General features: G+C 51.3%; 1 protein-coding gene across 3 annotated transcripts in view; it reads left to right on the top strand.

Moving 5' to 3' along the window:
• The window catches only part of BCL6 (BCL6 transcription repressor), a 16,136-nt gene extending 1,823 nt beyond the window's left edge, over nucleotides 1–14,313 (top strand). Inside the window, exons 1-10 of one of the 3 annotated variants that reach the window (XM_042820823.1) lie at nucleotides 3,637–3,683; nucleotides 6,046–6,084; nucleotides 6,998–7,165; nucleotides 7,853–8,074; nucleotides 8,211–9,191; nucleotides 9,787–9,968; nucleotides 10,767–10,934; nucleotides 12,066–12,196; nucleotides 12,369–12,506; nucleotides 12,967–14,313. In XM_042820823.1, coding sequence (XP_042676757.1) covers nucleotides 7,005–7,165; nucleotides 7,853–8,074; nucleotides 8,211–9,191; nucleotides 9,787–9,968; nucleotides 10,767–10,934; nucleotides 12,066–12,196; nucleotides 12,369–12,506; nucleotides 12,967–13,110 — 2,127 coding nt within the window. In that variant the 5' untranslated portion in view covers nucleotides 3,637–3,683; nucleotides 6,046–6,084; nucleotides 6,998–7,004 and the 3' untranslated portion in view covers nucleotides 13,111–14,313. Of the gene's footprint in view, nucleotides 1–3,636; nucleotides 3,684–4,084; nucleotides 4,264–6,045; nucleotides 6,085–6,997; nucleotides 7,166–7,852; nucleotides 8,075–8,210; nucleotides 9,192–9,786; nucleotides 9,969–10,766; nucleotides 10,935–12,065; nucleotides 12,197–12,368; nucleotides 12,507–12,966 lie in introns of those variants that run through there. The other 2 variants (XM_042820825.1, XM_042820822.1) reach the window with 2 other exon arrangements.
• The last annotated feature ends 5,641 nt before the right edge of the window (nucleotides 14,314–19,954 follow it).

The raw sequence follows: 19,954 nt of genomic DNA, 5'->3' as shown, positions 1-19,954 counted from the left end.
CCTCTCCTGTAGTTTGCAAAGTCACAGTATGAAATGTTATGAAATCGCCTCTTGGGAAGGAGGGAAACAGAAAGCAGGGCGTTTGTTTGGAAAAAACTGGCAGCGGCCTCTCAGATGTGCCTAAAAAGCTGCCTTTGACCCCCTGTTGCATTTCCAGGGAAGAGGCAAATTTGGGCTTAAAACTGTGAGTCGAAACCAAGGCAAACAGAGCCGGCCTTGCTTTTGCTTTTTGCCACTGATTTCAGGAGTGTGGGGTTGGTGCAGAGCTGGGCTGGGAGCGGGCAGATGTGGGACCAGGGCAGCTCCATGCTGAGCCACATCTGTCTGAGCCCCAGCTCTTACCCCGTGGAAGTGTCACTGATTGGGGTCAGCCCTCCTTCCATCCGGGGCTGCACGCCGAGCCCTGGCCAGAGGTTTTGAGTGCTTAGAAAATGAGGATTTGCTGTATTGTTTTGACTGCTGGAGGGATGAGAGCTTTGCGAATGAACGCAGGCTTTCTCCATCCATCCTTGGGGGGTTACAGCTCAAAAATCCCTTAGAAAATATTGTAGGGCAGCCTTCTCTCTATCTATAGAAACAGAGAGTGAGGCAGAACCTGAGCTCCTGTTATTTTCTTCTAACGATGGGATTGCTGCTTTAAAGCCGTGTAACGCAGACAGCAATTTCTGCCCCGTGAAACAAACCATCAAGCCATTCAAATATTCAGAGGGTGTCGAGCAATTTTCCAGGGGAATGGATTATTGCGTCGTTCCAGTAAGGAAAAAAAAAAAAAGCTCTGTCTGTAAGCAAAGCAGATCAAAGAGGTGGGGATGCATTTCAGTCCCAATTTCCAATCCCCCTCCGTTCCGACTGAGTCAGTATTCGGAGGGGAAGTGAGGGTGAACCGGGTGGTTGTTATTGTGAAGGAAGAAGTGGGAATGAGAAGTGATTCTTCCCGATCCCGCTGAAAGAAAAAAAAAAAAAGAGAATCTGTCAGGAGCCCTCATGATACTTTGTAGACATCGCAGGGAGGACCTCCAGTCTGCCCGATGAGACAGAAATAAACCCCGCAGGAACACGAAGATTTGAAAAAAAAATAATAATTAAAAAATAATAATAATAAAAAAAACCAAGGCTGGAAAAGCTCATAAAAAAAAAAATAATAATAACGTCGCTCAGACGCGTTTTAAGAGAAACAGAATTACATCGAGCAAATTATATGTTTTCCAGGTTTGGTCGGAGAGTTGTGTTTTGCAAAGGGGAGAAGCTCCGTCCCGCAGCGCAGCTGACTGCTGCCATCCAGCGGTGCTGCGCGCTGCGCGGGGACGGCGCTCAGACAGCGGCGATAGACGGCTGTGGCTTTTTTCCCTCCCCCCCCCCCCCTTTTTTTTTTTTTAAATCCGAATTTCTGCCTAATTTAGAACGGGACGTAAAGCTGTGCTGCTTTTATTTCGTTATTTATTAGTTTGTTTTTACTTTCAGCAGCCTGATGTTGGACTTGTAGGATTGTTGTCGTTTTGGGTTGGTTTTTTTTTTTTAGTAAACGCACTGACTCTGCCCTCCAAGTCCCATTACAAAGCCAGGTGGTAAAACTCGGTGCTTTAGCAGCGGGGGTGGATATCCTCTTAATGTGTTTGAATACCCCATTAAAAAGAACCTGTTGTTACAAAGTCCATAGGTGAGCAGAACGGAGCTCTCACCTATGCATTTATCAATGCAGTTTCTGTCCGTCCACGTATTTCTTGTGGTGGTTGAAGAACCATTTTATGCCCATTTTAGTGCTGCAAAATCCCAATGAAGGGCTTTTATGGATTTGGACAGAGCCTAAAATGTTGTTTTCAGGTTTCTGAGAAGTTTGTAAAATCTAAATTTGGTGGAAAGTTGCCTGCGTTCTCGTAACCTCTCATTCCGTTTTATAGCAGCATGGGAGTCTATAAACAGGAGCCCTGTGTGTTGAGTGCCTGTATTCTTTCCTAGATCTATTTTTAAACCATTCTTCTGTTTGGCAAAAAGTGACACTCGGTTTCCATGTTTACAGCAGGCATTGGCAAACCTCAGGAGTTCACAGTTTGCAGTTGGTTTAGATGGATGTCCGAAAGTTATGTCTGACCAGTCGGCTTCAGACTACAAATTTAGACTGCAAATGGAGTCCTCCCTGCATTTACTCTTATTTCTTTTTAAATCCGCTCTAGACCTTCTGTTCCCACTGCAGCAGGGCAAGTCAGCCAAAAAGGCACACGTACCCCTGAAGCATTTAGTTCTGCAGGATACATGAAAACCCCTGCGGTGCCCGTGGAGCTTCATACCTGAAGCAAGTAGCTGGGAGAGGAGTAAGAATTTGGGGTCTGTATTTTCTCCCCCCATTTCTCCTTGCTGATGTGCTCCCTTTGGGCTGCCCACTGGGATCCTCTAAGAATCCACGGGTTCTGTGAGAAAGATGGGACTGCTGCTGGCAGCAGGCAGAGCTCAGGATAAGTACAGTGCAGGACAGTGGGACCCAAGGAAGATGTCCCCTCCTTAAATCCATTTGGCTCTACAAATACAGAGGTGTTCTCTCCTGGGTAGTGCACCCCGTGCTGCACTTGTCCCACTGCAGCCAGGTGGGATGCTGGGATCCTTGCTGCCAACTATGCTGCGTCCGTACAGCACAGAGATGGGGACGGCCGGGTCGGTGACATGTGGAGCCCCACGGGGATGGGGATTCTGCCAGCTGAGCGGTGCTCAGCCTCACTCCATTGCTTCGGCTGGGACGTGGCTGCTGCCTTCCCTTGAAAAATTCATGTGCCAAATTGCTTGGGGTCGTTGGGAAGGCTGGAGCAGGCTCAGCTCCACGCTTCCCAAGGGCTCTGCTCAGCTCCCAGCTACATGCCCTCGGTGGGAAACATCAGGGGTGGCTCTGCTGCGCTCCCCCCGCGCTGCGTTGATGGTTGGTTTGTTGGTTTTTTTTTTCTGCAAAGACCAAAACAATGTAGAGACTTAAGCCGGGCTGGCTTTCAAGGGCAATCCTTTTAAACCCTCTTTTGAAGTACGAACTATAAAGTTCCCCGCAGTGCTCAAGAAAATATGCAGTTTTCCTGGTTCCAAATGCTGATAATAAACCCGTTCAGATAATGTATTGCATTTCCTAGAAACATTTGTTTGCTGGCAGGAAATTGGATCAGATTGAAAGTTAGCAGAGCGCTCGATAGAGCGAGTGCAATCTGCTGGCGGAAGGGGACGATGGAAAAAACGCCGGGGCTCGTGCTGGCAATGCTACGTTTGATCTGTGCTGACAGTGTGCTAGGACTCTTCTCTGTCTCTCCTTTGCTTATTATTAACCAAGCCACGTTTTGGCCTAGACGCCAACCAGAAGCTGCTAAATTAATAAAAAGTGCGCTGTGACAGCTAAAGGACGCTCGGTGCCCCTTGATTGCGTGGCACGGGGAAAGCTGAGCTGGGAGCTGGCATACCCTCAGTCCCCCACACTTCATTTCTTTGTCTGCCTCTCGGCACTGGAGGAACCTAGCATCCATCTGTGGGATGGGGGGCAGCTGGCAGTATGCCCAGGCTGGGGGTGGGGGGGCAGGATGGAGCTTCCCCTGGGCGGGCAGTTTCGGAGTGCTGTGTGGGATGAGGTTATGGGGAAGAGAGACTTCAGCCATCCACTACTCTGGGGTGATGCAAAGGAGTTCGGCACGGCGGGCGCCGGAGGGGTAGGAGAACAGGTGCGGGGGTGATGGGTGCCCTCCTCCAGATTATCAGTACGGGGGGAGAGGGTAGGGTGAGGAGAAGCCTCCGTGCAAAGTGGGATAGGAGAGGAAGGAATCTCCTCTTTGTGGAGGGTGAGGGGATGGATGGATGGATGGATGGATGGATGGATGGATGGAGAGGGATTCCTTAGATGAAGGAGTGGATGGGTGGGAGGAGCTGCCCTGTGCTTGGCAGAAAGATGGAGAGATAGGGGTTGCAGCTTCTCCCCTCTCTGTGGTGCAGGGGGCAGCTGTGGGGGTCTCCCCTCTTCGTGGGGTGGAGCTGGGGGTTCCTTCCCCACACAGTTGAACTGCTTGGCACTGGCAGAGCAGCACTGGCCCTGGGCTCCCTTCCAGGAATAGGCTTTCTCGGGGAGGTGCCAGCAGGGAAGGGCCGTTCCCTGAACTGCTGGGGCAGACCCACTGCCTTCCTGGAAGGCAGCAAGCACTGACAGTCCCATGTGGCCACCCCCGAAATGGGCCCCGACCTTCCTCTCCGGGCACAGCAAGCCCCGCCGTGCAGCCTCCAGCACTGCCACTGGCCCACACCTCTGAGGTACTGGGCAGGAAAATTTTGGGGTGGGGGACGTTGGGGTGACGCTCTGAATGCAGCTGAACCTGAGGGAGCATCTGAGGGTGGGGGGGCATGGGGATGGAGAAGATCGTGCTTGCCCATGGTGGTCTTCTGTGTTCCCCATCGCTTCTCTCTGCTCCTCATCATTGTCCCTTTCTCCTCAGAGCACCCTCCCTGGAGCACAGAGGTTGGGAGGGGCAGGGTTAATGCTGCTCTGTTAGAGAGGGGACGGAAGGATCCTGCATCCTGCAGTCAGAATGCTTGGAATGCACCTGCCTGCCCCAAGCACTGCGCTGGGCAGAGGGGATCTGGGAGGGTGCATAGGGTCTGGGTGTCCCCCACCCCCCGCACACCCCTGACTGCTAATGCTGTGAGTAAGGGAATTTGGCGACAGCAGCAGCTTCTCACGTGATGCTCACAGGCACAGAGTTCATCTCACAGTTTGTTGGTTTACAGACAGGTCAGTCCCTGTATCTGTGACACCGGGGTGAGCCACCGGGAGCCCAGCCAAGGGCGGGATGTGACCCAGCAGCCCCAAATGGTGGGAACACAAATGTGTGCTGAGCTCCTTGCAGAGCCCGGGCTTTCAATTGCAAGTGGCTGGCGGTGAGCAAGTACAGAAAGGTCAGAGCCTGCAGGATTTGGGAAATGAGTCACTTTTTGTGCGCAGGCTCAGAGTGGCAGGTCTTGAAGATTTGCATTTGGTGGCTGCAGTAGGACTGTAACACCCCTCTAGGCTCTGCTTGACATCACGCCTTAAATCATGCCCCTTCTTCCCATCCCAGCCTCTCTGGAGCAGGAGGGGAGCTCCATCCACCTCACCTGCAGGTACAGGGCTGCACATTCTCTCTGCAAGTGCTGATGGTCCTGCTGCATCACTCCAGCTTGCAGAGTCAATCACTCGCTAACTGCACATCTCCTTGTTCCTGCTGAGGACTTCCCCCTTTGTTGGTGCCAGGTTCATTGTGTTTGCTGGTTTTTAGTAAATGTGGAAGTAACAGTGTGAGTTAACTCCTGGGTTTCCTTGCTGTGCTGCCCCAGCCCTGCTTCCAGTATTGCCAGCTGCTGGAGACAAAGCTTGAAGTCTGGGGAAGGCTCTTCCAGCAGCTGGAGGAAGGCATTTGTTTGGGTCCTCATCCGTCCCCGCCACCAACTTCCTACACGATCTTGGCCAAGTCATTGTGGCTCTTGACATCCGCATCCTCCCGCCTCTGTCTGGCTGTCCTGTCCCGTAGTGCTTCTCCTGCTGCTCAGTAAGGGTGAGAGCGACTCGGGAGGACCAAACTCAGCTGCTGTCCAGGTTTCTGAGAAGAGCAGCAGCAAGTGCTGATGTGTAAGTCATACCTGTTAACGAGGTGCTGGGAGCATGGCATTGGTCTTGGACGTGGCGTTGGCTGGGAATTTGATGTTGGCAGGGGAGAGCTGTCCCTGAAAGAAGTGGTGAGAAAATTCTCACTTGACTTCCCTTCCCCACCTGCCTTCAAGTTCCTGAGTCATGGAAATGAAAATCTCCTTGGCATACGCCCATGGTTTGGGCTAGAGGGTGTGGAAGAAACTATGATTGGATTCTCAAAGCCTGTGGTTGTGATAAGAACATATTGTACCGGAAGAAACAAATGTTAACCTTACTGGAGAGTGCAGGGTTTGTTATCTCTAACTTTTATCCCACTGATACTGTAGGGAAACAGCAAGCTTGTGCCCTGCCGCAGCCAATTCATTATTATCTGCTAACACGGTGTTTGTTTTCTTGTGCTTTATTTACAGGTTTGAAAGAAACTTTTGGACTGTGAATTGAGGCATTGGGTATGTACATTTCAGTATTCCCCCTACCTCCCTTCCCTTTACAACGTTGAATTAAATGTTTCATTAGACCCAGCTGAGATTCGTTTTCAGGAAAGCAGCTGCTCTGTAGAAAATACATTCACATGAGAAAGGAGGAGGAGATGGGGCTGGGAAAGAGGGGTCAGAGTGGAATTTGGTGCTGGAGGTGCACAAGTAGCCCAAATTTTAGATGTGGGGCAATGCGGGCTGTCATGGGAGGCTGCTGGACATCTCTGAGATGGGTCACTGGGTGCTGTGTTGGGAGCAGGCTGTTGTTCCTCTATTCACCACATCCTTCCTTGCTGGGAGAGGCTGGGCTGCAGTGTGGGCAGCAGCCCAGCAGGTTGGATGAGCTCCACTTCTCACTGCCATCATCAATTTGATGGGAAAGAGGAGATATAGCTCTTCTCTGGGCTGGCCACCTGAGAGCAGGGAAGAAGTCTGATGGTGGATGATGGCTGGTGCTCCACCATGTGAGCAGATGTTGAAATCCTTCAGCGTCAGCTGGGGGCTTCATGGCTCATTTTGATTCCCATGGCCAAGCTTGGGTGAGGGAACTGGCTCCTGAGGCTGAAGCTGTGCTGGGAGCTTCAGGAGGTGAATCAGAGGAGCAGTGGTGGTGGGAGGAGTGGGCTGGGGGTGGGGCTGCCATGGGTGAGGCAGGAGCCTGTGAGATAATCCTCAGGAGGGTCCAGTTGTCTTTGCTTGCAGGATGCGACTGAGACACACCAGCTTTTGATGCTGTCCCAGGGCCTCGCCAGGGGACCTGGAGGCATCCCTGCAGGGCAGCAGGCTGCACATAGGCATCCTGGAGCAGCAGGGGGCTCTGCACTGAGGTTTGGGTGCTCTGCAGGATTTTTCTTCATTCCCATCTTTCTGCTTCTGTCCTGGGCAGACTCAAGATGGCCTCACCAGCAGACAGCTGCATCCAATTCACCCGTCATGCAAGTGATGTCCTCCTCAATCTCAACCGCCTTAGAAGCCGGGATATCCTGACCGACGTCGTCATCATTGTGAACCGGGAGCAGTTCAGAGCCCACAAAACAGTGCTGATGGCCTGCAGGTGAGTGGGAGCTCCCTCTGCTTTTAACCACTCCACAGGGTGAGTGAGCCCTCTGTGACCGGTGTGTCTTCTGCTATTTTTGGAGCTGTTCCTTCTGGCTCTAGGGCTGTGGATTTTCAAGCCCAGTTGGGTCAGAAATCCTTTTCCAGGTCAAGGATTGCTTCCTAGTGACCTCTAATTAGCATCCCCCCATTACTTCACCTCATTACTGCAGATGCCTTCCAGGGTTTCCTGCTGACATTCTAAAGATTTGGAGAAGCAAAGATTTGATTATTAAGACATCTGAAAAATGTTTTGCCAGCATTTTTTTTTTTTTTTTTGCTTTGGGTTGAAAGAGTGAGCATGGATGCCCCAAGAGGCTTCTGAAAGAAGTGAGTCAGTGGGGGAGAGGGTGGTGGTAAGGACAACAAAATAAGGGGAATTTCTAAAGCAAGGCAGTAGGGAGCTGTTGAGCAGGTGAGGTCTAAAAGCAGGCTGTGCTAGTTGCTAAAACTGCAGTGCAGAAGACGCTTACTAAGCTAGGAAACCAAGCTTGATAATAAGGGGGAAGCTCAGGGAATACTGTAATTGGACTCCTTCTCCTCCTCTCTTCCCATGCACAGGACTCTGTGAGCTAAGGGATTTCAAGTTCTCCTTTCTTCTTCTTAATTGTTGTAATGATTGTCTTCCTCTGTCTCCTCTCTGCAGTGGCCTCTTCTACAGCATCTTCACTGACCAGCTCAAGTGCAACTTGAATGTCATCAACCTGGACCCTGAAATTAACCCTGAGGGGTTTTGCATCCTTTTGGACTTCATGTACACCTCCCGCCTGAACCTGAGGGAGAACAATATCATGGCTGTGATGGCCACGGCACTGTACCTGCAGATGGAGCATGTGGTTGATACCTGCCGAAGGTTTGTCAAATCTAGGTGAGCACCACAAGTGAACTTTGGAGAGCCTGGCACGGTGTGTTTGGGTGGGAGAGGGGAGGGCTGACAAAGTAGCTGCAAACTTATCTTTATGTGCTGAAAATGAATGCATCTCTTCCTTTTTGCCTGATTCCAGTGAAGCTGAGATGGTGTCTGCTGTGAAGACCCCAAGGGAAGAGTTTTTGGCTGGCCGGATGCTGAACCACCCAGAGGTGATGGCTTACCGAGGCAGAGATGTCTCAGAGAACAGCATGCCTCTCCAGAATGGGTCCCTCTGCAATGGGAGGGCCTTCGCACCTGGCTTATTCAACAGTCTGTCTGGATCCTCCATTTCCTACCCTGGGTACAGCCCTCTGCCTCTCAATGGCTTCCTCGTGGATGATGACTTGCGGGAGATGAGGATGCCTCTCTCTGAACTCTCAAGGGTGAGTGCCTTCCCCAAGGAGAGGATCCCGTGCGACAGCTCCAGGACGATCCCCACAGAGTACATGAGAACCATCACCGACATCTCGGCCAACATGTGCCACGCCACCATCTATTCTCCAAAAGAAGGTGCTGCTGAAGAAGCCAGGAGCGACATGCACTACAGTGTAGCTTCTGGCCCCAAACCTGTTGTCCCCTCCATCCGGAACAATCCCTACTTCTCTTGTGACAAAGTGGCCAAAGAAGAGGAGCGGACCTCTTCAGAGGATGAGATCAGCCAGCACTTTGAGCCCACCAACACCCCCCTGGACCGCAAGGGCCTGATCAGCCCCCAGAGCCCCCAGAAGTCAGACTGTCAGCCCAACTCTCCCACTGAGTCCAGCAGCAGCAAGAATGCCCGCATCAGTCAGAACTCCAACTCTCTTTTCACCAAGAGCCCCACTGATCCCAAAGCCTGCAACTGGAAGAAGTACAAATTCATTGTCCTCAACTCTCTTAACCAGAGCACCAAACAAGACAGCGCTGACCAGAACGAGATGGGAACCCTCTCTCCTCGCACCTACATGCCCATGTCCACTTGCCAGCAGTCCATGGAGCCAGAGCATCTCAACGTGCAATCCCCCACCAAGATGAGCGTGAATGGAGAAGACTCCAACATCCCCCAAGCGAGCAGGCTCAACAACATTGTTAACAGGTGAGAAGGGGCCCCTGGCAGACAGGACTCCCTGTGTTGTTGGTGAGAGTTTGGAGGTGTGCGACATAGCTGTAGTGTTGTGTTGGGGTGTCTGGCTGTGAGCAGGTGGAAACCTCTGCGCTTGTTGAAGCACTGCCAGGGTTATCGGCTGGACTCCAGCTGTCCCCATGATAGCAGTGCCAGCTTGGCCTCATGGTGGAGTTGGGAACGCAGGGTCAGGAATTCCTGACCTGCTTCACCAGCTCTGGATGGTTTCTGGAGCATGAATTTGGCAAGCATGGTTTTCACCCAAATCACTGCCTAGAGCTTGTGGTTGGCTGTAGGCACTGCAAGGCTGAATTAGCATGGAGCAATGTGCTGTCCCCTGGACCTGGATGTTCCTAGAGAGCTTTGAGGTCATTTTACAATGGGCACCTGCAAGGTGAGGCTGAGGGACCTGTTGTTGATCAGGGCTATGCTGTGCGTCTTAGCTTAGAAGTCTCCCCATAAACCATGGGTGTTCCTTGTGTCTGGAATGATGCAAACAACAAGGACCTGTTAGCTCAAGCACAGCAAGAGCCTTCTCACAGCTGTATGTGTTGCTGTCCTTCCACAGGTCCCGGGATGGGTCCCCGCGCAGCAGCGAGGGGCAGTCCCCTCTCTACCTGCATTCGTCGAAGTGCAGCTCCTGCGGCTGCCAGTCCCCACAACACACTGAGATGTGCCTTCATACCTCTGGCTCAGCCTTTGGAGAGGAGATGGGGGAGACCCAGTCTGAGTACTCTGACTCCAGCTGCGGTGAGTCCTGCATCCTGTTCACCTTTTCAGCCAGCATGCGAGGGGACGCGTTCACCTAGAGCCCTTCATCCAAAGGGATTGCCAGATCTGTCTCTGGTGCTGGTGGATCCCAAAGTGCTTTATGGTGTTAACTGGCTGCCCAGCTCTGTGCACACGTGTGAGATGCACGCATGTGGGCACTGCTTCTGTCTTCCCCTACCCCAGCACCATCCAGATACCTTGTGTGGGGAGTTAGTCACCTGCTGCTAACCTGGCAGCTAAGGACAGGAAATAAATTGAACTCCACCCTGCCACTATCACATGAGAACAAGCTTGGCAGATGTAACGATCCTAATGGGGATTGGGCAAGGTAGTGTGTCTCATGCATCCGTCACGATACCTTCATTATCAGGGAGCCAAATGTGCACATCTGGAGAAATGCAGATAATGAGCCTTGCAATCTTGTTGCAAAACCCCACAAGCCCAGAGACAATATCTATCTGCCTGTAGCTCGGGGAGAGGGAATGCAGAATTGTCACTGTGGTGTGGGCAAAGATCTGTAGCAGTAACACAGGTGTGATGCTCAGAGCTCCACACAGCATTTAAGAGTTGGGCAGCCTTGAAACAGGGGACCTGCCTGCTTCTTCGGGAGATGGTGGTCTTCCCATGCTCGTGGAAGACATCTATACTGTGAGAGCTTAAGACCTCTAAAGGTGCTGGAGTTGCTCCAGAACCAAGCATCCTTCAGAAGATGCCTAATAACTGGGGTGCATAGAGTTGTGCATCACCCGTCTCCCCGCTCTCCAATCTGCTCCTCAGAGAACGGAGCCTTCTTCTGCAATGAGTGTGACTGCCGGTTCTCTGAGGAGGCCTCACTCAAGAGACACTCTCTGCAAGTCCACAGCGACAAACCCTACAAGTGCGACCGCTGCCAGGCCTCCTTCCGCTACAAGGGGAACCTCGCCAGCCACAAAACCGTCCACACAGGTACGGCGTCTGCAGCTCCTCTAGGGCTGAATTTGTTTGCTATAAAGCACTGGGTGTTTCTAAACGTGTGGCTGGGGGCAGATGTGTGCCCTCTGGGTTGCGCAGACAAAAAAGGAAAATAAAAATAATCATGTTGGGTTTTTTTTTTTTTTTTTGGTTGTTGATTTTCCTACATCCTAGAAATCCAGATCGTATCTAGCTTGGCAGAAAGTCTGCTGATAGGAAAATCTGTGAACGAATAGACCCTGTGAATCAGCACAATGAAAGCTGGGAAGGGAAAGGGATATTAGGGGGTTAGTCATTTGCTGACAAACCTGGGGATTTTTATTTCATGCTTTTATTATGCCAACAACCAGTTTTCTGGCTGGAGAGGGAAGGTCCCGCAGTCCCACTGGAGCTCCACATGGCTGCAGAGACAAGCAGGGAGACACAAGCACCGGGCTGGGTCAAATAGTGCAGGTTCAAAGGCCCTCAGACCACCCCCTCCTCTCCCCCCCACCCCGGCCAATTAATCCACCAGGCAGGAACCCATTTGCCTTTGAATGCTGAACAAAAGAAAAAGGCAGGAAGGGACAGGCGATGGCTTGTTCTGCTCCCCATTGAGCTCATCTTCAATCAGCCTGAAGAAACTAGCTAAAATCTTTCTGCAACTCCCCCCTTGCCATGAAAAGGCAGCCAGGGCTGACAGCAGGAGTCGTGTCTGAAGAATGAATGGAGCCGGGTCCCCAGGCATGCCTTGGCTTCCTGCTCTCTTGGCTCTTCTCGCTTCTCCAAGGAAGAATGGGACGTGCCTGGGACTGTCAGGCAGCTGTGTGTGCCCTGCTCAGTGCTGTGGGTCACTCAGGGTACCAGCCAGGAAGAGTGATGCTGTTAATCCTTGCTAGTAGAGCTGCCCGACTTTCTCTTTTGCCCTGGAGGCTGCAGCTCCCAACTCCAAAAACACCAATAGCAAGATGAACTCTGCTCCAGAGATGAGCGAGGCTGCTTCTGCCTGCTGTTCTCTTCCTAAAATACCTGTGTGCTACAGACACCTCTAAAAGGGTCAGGCACATGGCAGGACCGTGCTTTGGGGCTTACATGTGTATGGCACAGTGATATTTATCCCCTTGTCCTTTCTGTTGGACTCTACAGGAGAAAAGCCGTACCGCTGCAACATCTGTGGGGCGCAGTTCAACCGGCCAGCCAACCTGAAAACCCACACACGTATTCACTCCGGAGAGAAACCCTACAAGTGCGAGACCTGCGGGGCCAGATTTGTCCAGGTGGGTGTGAGCTCTGAGATCCACAGCACCCAGGGGTGGGACATGGCCAGGATCCTGCTGAAGACCTCTAGGTGGCTGCAGGGCCATGCAGAGGATAAACTGGGGTTTGATGGTGGTGGAGGCCAGCTTGTCGGCTCAGTGGGAAACCTAACCTGTGGCTGCTCTCCCCCAGGTGGCCCATCTCCGTGCTCATGTGCTCATTCACACTGGGGAGAAGCCATACCCCTGCGAGATCTGTGGCACACGTTTCCGGCACCTGCAGACCCTCAAAAGCCACCTTCGAATCCACACGGGCGAGAAACCGTATCATGTGAGTGATCAGCCTCCTTTCTTCGGGGATTGGGATGCTAACCAACCCAAGGGGTGGGAAGACACCAAACCATTCAGATGGGCTTGCTGCAGCATTGCAAATCCTCTGATGTGTGGCCAGCATTGGGTGCATCAGAGCTGCTTTCCTATTCTTCCCCAGTTCTGGAAGAAGGTTACACTTCTCCAGATAGCCATGGCTTAAATTACAGCCTCCTGCTGCATGTGGGGATGGAGAGAGGAGCTGTGGCAGCACGCCGTGCCTTGCTGGGCTTGGGGGTTGAGCAGCTTCCCCACTGCTTCTCCCACCGTACCTCCACTTTCTCCACTCCATCTGTGCAATGGGCGCAGTACACGGAGAGGATGGGCATTTGCTCGGGCGTGCTGCTTGTCCTCTTCCAAGGGATGCATGCGTCCCCCGATGTGATTTTTGACCCCTCGTGCCTTTGCTTTCTGCTCTGCAGTGTGAGAAGTGCAACCTGCACTTCCGCCACAAAAGCCAGCTGCGGCTGCACCTGCGGCAGAAGCACGGGGCCATCACAAACACCAAGGTGCAGTACCGCATCTCGGCCAACGAGGTGCCTCCAGAGCTCCCCAAGGCGTGCTGAAGGCCGAGGATTTCCCAGGAGGAGGTCAGAGGGAAGCTGTCCAAAGGATACTTGCAACACTTTAATGGAGAAAAAAAAAATATATATATATATATAAAGAAAAAAATTCATCACATGATGGAGTGCCTCTAAACCCATAGTGCAGATAGGTGGAAAACATTAGAAACAAACTAAAAAAGCATAAAAAAAATAAAAATAAAAAAAAAAAAGAACAAACACGGGTTTTATTTTTCCCAGTTATGTGAAAGAAAAAAAAAAAAAAGAAAGAGAAAATTATTCAGATCTTATTGTATATAGAACATAAACATGAAAAGTAGTCATTTTAAATGTCTGTGCAGTGGAGTGTTGATAAACTCTGGAGTCTAACCTTCACAGCCTTTGCCGTTTGAAGATGAGGAATGTAATGTTGATTTATGGGAACAGATTTTTTCTTTTGTATGCAAAATGTGTGTTCTTTTAAAGAGAAAGTATGCTATTAAAGAGAGGGCTTTAACTTTTTTAACCAAAGGTGAAGGAATCTATGGCAGAGTTGTAAATATATATAGATATAAATATATAAATATATATATAAAATAAATATATATAGACCTTTAAAAAAGCTATATTAAAAATATATAAAATGCATTAAAGGCTCAGTTGGACTCTGCAGGCAGAAGCCACTCTGAGAATCTTTATTATGATAGAGCACTTAACGAGATATTTTAAAGTATTGCATCTGTACAAGTAAGAAAATATTTTGTCTAAATGCATCAGTGTATTTGTATTTTTTTGCAAGTGAAGGTTTACAATTTACAAAAAAGTGTGTATTAAACCAACAAAGCTGCAGAAGGAATTTAAAATAATAATAAAATGTAACTTTTTTGTTCTAGTTCTCAGTCTGTATATATGTAAAATGTGGTTTCGCACGGTGCCTTTCTTTTCAATGGAAGTTTTCAATGTATGGACTATACTGAGCTCAGTTTCTTCTTCAAGGTACAGCCTGATGTTGCAGAAAGAGTTTTGGTGGAACTCTCTGTTGGGGAATGTTTTTATTTTGTTTTTGTTTGTTTGTTTTGGATTATATTTTTTTTTTCCAGTCTTATTTTACATTGCTTGTGTTATAAACAATCTCGGGAGACAGGGTTTGGGCTGTGTCTAAACTGCATTAATGCGTTCTGTAAAATATAGCTGTACAAATAAAAGAATAAAATGAAGAAAAGTGAAGTGCCATGCAGTGAGAGGTCTGGTTTTTTTTTGCCTGCCTTCCTCCTGGAGCCTCTGAAGCATGGAATGGAAGGGGCTGAGCCCCTATTCTGCTCCCAGCTGCAGCTGGGTGGGCTGGGGATTCCTCTCAGCAGGGAGAGAGCAGCTTGGGCTGAAACCATGGGGGGGCCCTGGGAATGGGGGAAGACCCAAAATGCCTCCTGCTGTGTGCTCACTGGTTGCAGCAAAGCAAGGGGGACTCACTGAGGGCGGCTCTGTGTGACATGGGCAGCGCTGCTGTGGGGCAGGACTCGTGTTCATTTGTGACTAATTGGGATGCAGGGCTGGAGGTGACTCACTGTGATGGCACTCAAAGTACCAGCGGGAAGAGGAGCTGTGGCATGAGGTCCTGCTGGCTGCAAATCCAGGCACACTGCTGTGCCCACCAGCCACGTTCAGGCTCCTCCCTGCTATCAGGAGCTGGCTTTGAGGCTTCAGCTTTTCTTGGTCCTTGCATTTGGCACCTATCAGGAGCTGGCTTTGAGGCTTCAGCTTTTCTTGGTCCTTGCATTTGGCACTTCTGGAAGCTGCTGGCTGTGCTGACAGCCCCCGCCATTCCCAGATAAGCAGGCCTTATCCCTGTGACCTCCTTTTCCCATTGAGTTTGCAAAACAAATACTATTTTCCTGGATCATGGCTGTGTTTCCTCCCCCTGACAGATTATCATTTTTTTAACAAGGATGTCATGCCTTATCCAGGCAGTCCAGCTGAAGTGACAGCCACCTCTGCCTTTTGTCCCCAGGTAGAGGTGAGGGAACACTCAGCTCTACGCTACACATATTTCAAGCCTGTAAATGATGAACTGGTCAGGCCAGCCCATTGAAAACCTAGCTCCAGAGAAGGGGGTTGAGCAATTCCAGTCCTCTAAAGGACAACAGCCAGCTGATAAACCAACCACTTTCCATGAAGTTTCCTAGAGTATGTCTGAGCAGCTCTTTCAGTACCCATCTCACTGCCATTCCATGCAAAGACATCCCAAAAGATGGGAATGTGGCCACGCTTTCTTTCAGATTTCATCTGCAACAGAAAGCACATCAGTAAGCTCACAGCTCCAGCCTCGTTTTACTTCTCATATGGGACCACAACCAGAGATATGGGTCAGGTTCCCTCCAGCTGAGCCTTTTGGGGGTTGCCTCTTCATTCCTTGGTGCTGCGTAACTCATGCTGAAGTACAGAATATTTAAATGCAGGCGCAGCACCTGGGGCTTTCCCAAATGTGGCCGTTGACCTCAGAGTACAGGGGGACCAAAGGACGCTATCTGCACCTTATTTCTGCTGGCAGCTGCGAGGGCTGTGTCCGTCAGTGCCTTGCCAGGATGCCAGGATGGTTTTGAGGCACTTGGCTGCGTTCTGGCGGATGCCCACGAGAGGGCAGGCGAGGATGGAGTTTAGGGAGCGCTAGGAATGAATGATAAAAAAATAAAAAAAGAAGAAGGAAGAATCCAGCCTGCACTGTGACGTCTGTTGCTCTTGGGAAAAATCTTAAAATCTTGCACCTGAGGAAGAAATGCTACTGGGAGAAACCTTGGTTGGTTGGCATAGGTGAATGTCATGAAATTCAACACGGGCAAGTGCGAAGTGCTGCAGCTGGGTTGGAGCAATCTCAAGCACAAATACAGACTGAGTGATGGGATTGAGAGCAGCTGGGGAGGGCTTGAGGGTCAGAAAAACAAATGATCACCACAACCTTAACATGCTCTAGCAGTGTGTGCCTGCTATTCAGAAAGCCAGGTATATCCGGAGTGATGTTGAGGCCAGCAGGTCAAGGAGGTGATTGTCTTTTTCTGCTCTGTCCTTGTGAGGTCCCACCTGTAGTGCTGTGTTGAGCTCTGGGGTCCCAGCATAAGAAAGACACCAAGCTGCTGTACCAGGTCCAGAAGAGGCCACAGAGATACTCAGAGAGCTCAACATCTCACCTATGAAGAAAGATTGTGGGAACTGGGCTTGTTCAGCCTAAAGAGAAGAGCTTATTATGGCTTTTCAATACTTAAAGGGGCCTATAGAAAAGATGGGGAGGAATTCTTCATCAGGAGATGTGGTGACAGGACAGGGAGTGATGGCTTTAAACTAAAAGATAGGTGATTTAAGTGAGATGTTAGGAGGAAATCTTTCACTCAGAGGTGGTGAGACCCTGGCACAGCTGCCCAGAGAAGCTGTGAGTGCCCCATCCCTGGAGGTGCTGAATGGGGCCCTGGGCAACCTGAACTGGGGCAGAGCAACCAACCCACGGCAGGAAGTTGGGACTGTGTGGGATTTAAGGTCCTTTTCACTTGAAAACATTCTGTGAAAGTTTGCAGGCAGAAAGACGTTGATGTCCTGCAGTTTGTCCCTGGCCTCGCTTGGATCTGTTGAAGAGAAAGACCAGCTGTAGCCTGTGGTGGCCAGGAGCAACCAAAAGAATTTCACAGCTCTGGGTCCCAGATCACAGCTTGGCACTACGGTGAGGCTGACTGCTGCAGTGTAAGAAGAATGTTTTGTCCCTGCTGTCAAGGCAATAATGTGTGGTAAAACTGTTCTGCTCTTGAAAGCAGAGCAGAGAGATCTTGGAGAGCATTTTGCAGGTGACAGCCGGGGTGGTGAGGTGCACTAAGAGCTGTTCCTGCAGGCATGGTGACAGCAGAGGGCACACTGTGCAGGCACAGCGCTGAGCGTGCAGCCTGTGCACTCAGCTCAGGCACCGCTGGACTGCTCAGGATTTGTGTAGCAAGCTGGAGGAGAGCTGGGGTAAGGAAGCAGTGATAGGAATTCAATGCAATTCAATCGTCTGCAGAGCTACATGCCCTGCAGCGCTGCTGCAGAAAGAAAGGAATCGAGTCACCCTCGCCACAGACTAACAGTGATGGATTTATCTGGCTGGGGAAAAAAATCTGAACATGCTGATCTCACAGAGAAGCGGGGGAGTGGAAAGTGGCAGATCTGCACCTTGCTCCTCTTTGTTTAAACCAGAGTCCTGATGCCATCTGACTGCCTGCATTTCCCATTGCCCAGGAGGAACAGAAGGAGATGCTGCAAAGGTGAACAGGGTAGATGGGCTCCCTTTTTCCTGACCCTCTCCGTTGATTTCCTTCAGGTCAGCACAAGAGGGTTTTCTGGACCAGAGCATATGTTTTCACATTTGGTTAAATTGAATTTTTTCTTTCAGATCTTTTTCTGAAATGGAATGCTGAAACTCTTCTGCTGGAGAACATCAGAATGATTCTTCAGAATTCTGCCTGAGAGCACCAAGAATTTTGATCCTTTCAACGTTTTACCAGGAACAAAGTTCAAATCTAAGTGAAGCTCCACCTCAGTCCATTAGAACAAACCAAGACGAATCTTCCAACCAGTGCCCTGGCTCTGCTCTTACCTTTACAAGCTCTGCAACCTCAGCTGAATCCCAGGAGAGAAGAAATGGACAAGGTGGGCGTCAGGGCCTTCCTGAGGCTGCTCTGGCTCAGGGGCCAAGCCATCTCCTGATGGGATGCAGGACCAGAGACAGCAAAGAAGCTTCTGCTTTGCCCCAGTGCTGCGGAATGGCAGAGTCAGAGCCAACCTGTTCCTCCAGATCTTGTCTCTGTGTGGCTGGCAGAGTCACAATAGGCAGGGCATCAAAATCAGGGATCCCCGGGGGGACCAAGGGTTTCTGCTTGCCTGGGACTAGGCTGCAGGGATCATATATCTAACTACAGCAGCACTGCTCCTAGCCTGAAGCCTCACTGAATGTTACTACTTTGCAGAAGGATGCCTTTCATCCTTCTTCCTTACGTATGGATATTAAAAAATGAAATTTGAAAGATAGGCAAGGACAGCAGCCAGCGAGGAATAACCTTTTGTTGGGGCTGGATTCCTTGCTGCAAATGGTGAGCTGAGAAGCTTGGATTTGGACAAGGCATTAAGAATGGCTTCTGAAAGCCCCATATGGACTAGAGTGTTACCTCACACCTTTTACACCAGCATGACCACACTGGCCATGGGAGACCTGGGGGTCACTTGCTGCTACTGGCACAGCTATGAAAAGTAGGGGATTTGCTGCTGAGGGAAGCCACCCCTAGGAAATGGCTCTTAAAGGTGACTAAGAGGGCCAGGATAGGAATGGTGTTTAACATCTGTAGTCTTGGACACTTGCCACGCCCAGGGCTGGCCCTGATCCTTTGACTGCAGGGAGGAGGAGTGATGTGCTCAGGTCCAGCTGCTAGTATGGTGATGTGAGAGGTCTGACAGTCATGGCCTTTGAAGCCAGTCTGCTCTTTTTTGGTCCAAATCAGTTCAGTTGCATTCTTTTGCTCCAAAATTTGGGGAAGATGCAGTGGCTGAAGTGATGTGTGGCTGCAGATGTCTGCCCAGGGGAAGGGATGCACCCTGCAGGGTAGGCAGTGTCTGCTCAGTCTGGAGGTCTGCCTAGTTGGGAACCAGTGACCAGCACCAATTTCTCTTGCTGGGCTGTAAAGCAGAGCAGGAACTTTTCCATACATACTCTTTGTTCCCAGCTTAGCAACGCTGAAGTCAGGGAGTGTGTTGTTAATGGGAGCGTTAATTCAGTACTAACTGGAATAATCCTTCTGGAGGTTTCTGGAGCAGTAGCTCACTCTTTGTTCCCACAAGCCTTTGACTTTCTGCCGCTGGGAATGGGAGGAGGGATGCCCTGACACCACGTGTCTGAGTAGTAGCGGGCCGTTCGCAATTTTCTCTGCTCCTGGCACCTGGGACGGGGCTGATGTGGCCCATCCTTCGGGGTGCAGGGAGCCGTCCTTCCAGCAGCTTTGCCCGCTGTGGGCTGCCAGGCAGCCCCCTGGGGATGGGCAGGGAGAGAGGGGAGAGACCAGCGGGACGGAAACGTTCCCGCTGAGATTTTAGTGGCTTTGAACCAGACACCGGGGGGGGGGTTCCCTGAGGGCTTAGCGGGAACCTGCACGGCCAAGACATCGCTTGTGCCCTCTTTCCTGAGCTGCGGAGATGTCGCAGAGCCGGGCAGGCTCTGTGCGGCCGGCTGAGAGCAGAGCTGCCCCGACGGCGGCCGGAGCAGGTCGGGGACTGTTCGGAGAGCTCCGTGAGGACCGGGGAGGCAGAAAGAGCCCCTGGGGGTAGCTCTGCATCCCTCGGTCCATGCTGGAACCGGAGGCAAAGCCGCCTTTAAGGGAAGGATTTGCAGCTTCGCCGTTGTGCGGCCGTTTGTTACTCGGCGGGGCGGGAGAGCCGAGCAAAAGAGAAGCTTTGGTACCGGGGCCGTGGGGAGGGCGGTGCACAGCCAGGAACCCCTCACCGCCCCCTGGGGGGGCTTTGAAGCTCGGGGAGGAGAGAACGGATGAGTAGAGTCGAGAACGGGATAAGCAGCGGTTTGGGGAGAAAAACCCTCTGGAGAACGGATGGGGGGAGGAACGCAACCGAGGGGAGCACCGCAGGTGTCTGGCCAGCCCGGGGCAGAGCGGAGCATCCTCGGCCGCGGCCCTCCTCCCCCCCGGGCCGGGCAGAGACCCACCCCCGGCGGCGTGGGGCGAGGGGGGCGCCCCCGCCTTGACGTCAGGAGAAGGGTTTAAAAAGGCGACGGGAGCCGAGGAGATCCCCAACGCCGGAGCCGAGCCGCAGCGGAGCCGTCAGCTCTTCCCCGCCGCCTCCTGCCCGAGCC

Source organism: Centrocercus urophasianus, unplaced genomic scaffold (assembly GCF_019232065.1).
Source record: "Centrocercus urophasianus isolate 14NV4802_14NV808 unplaced genomic scaffold, USGS_Curo_1.0 seq_19, whole genome shotgun sequence".
NCBI classification, from domain to species: Eukaryota; Metazoa; Chordata; class Aves; order Galliformes; family Phasianidae; genus Centrocercus; species Centrocercus urophasianus.
Note: the sequence above shows the minus strand (reverse complement) of the source record. Positions and strands in the feature narration are given on the sequence as shown.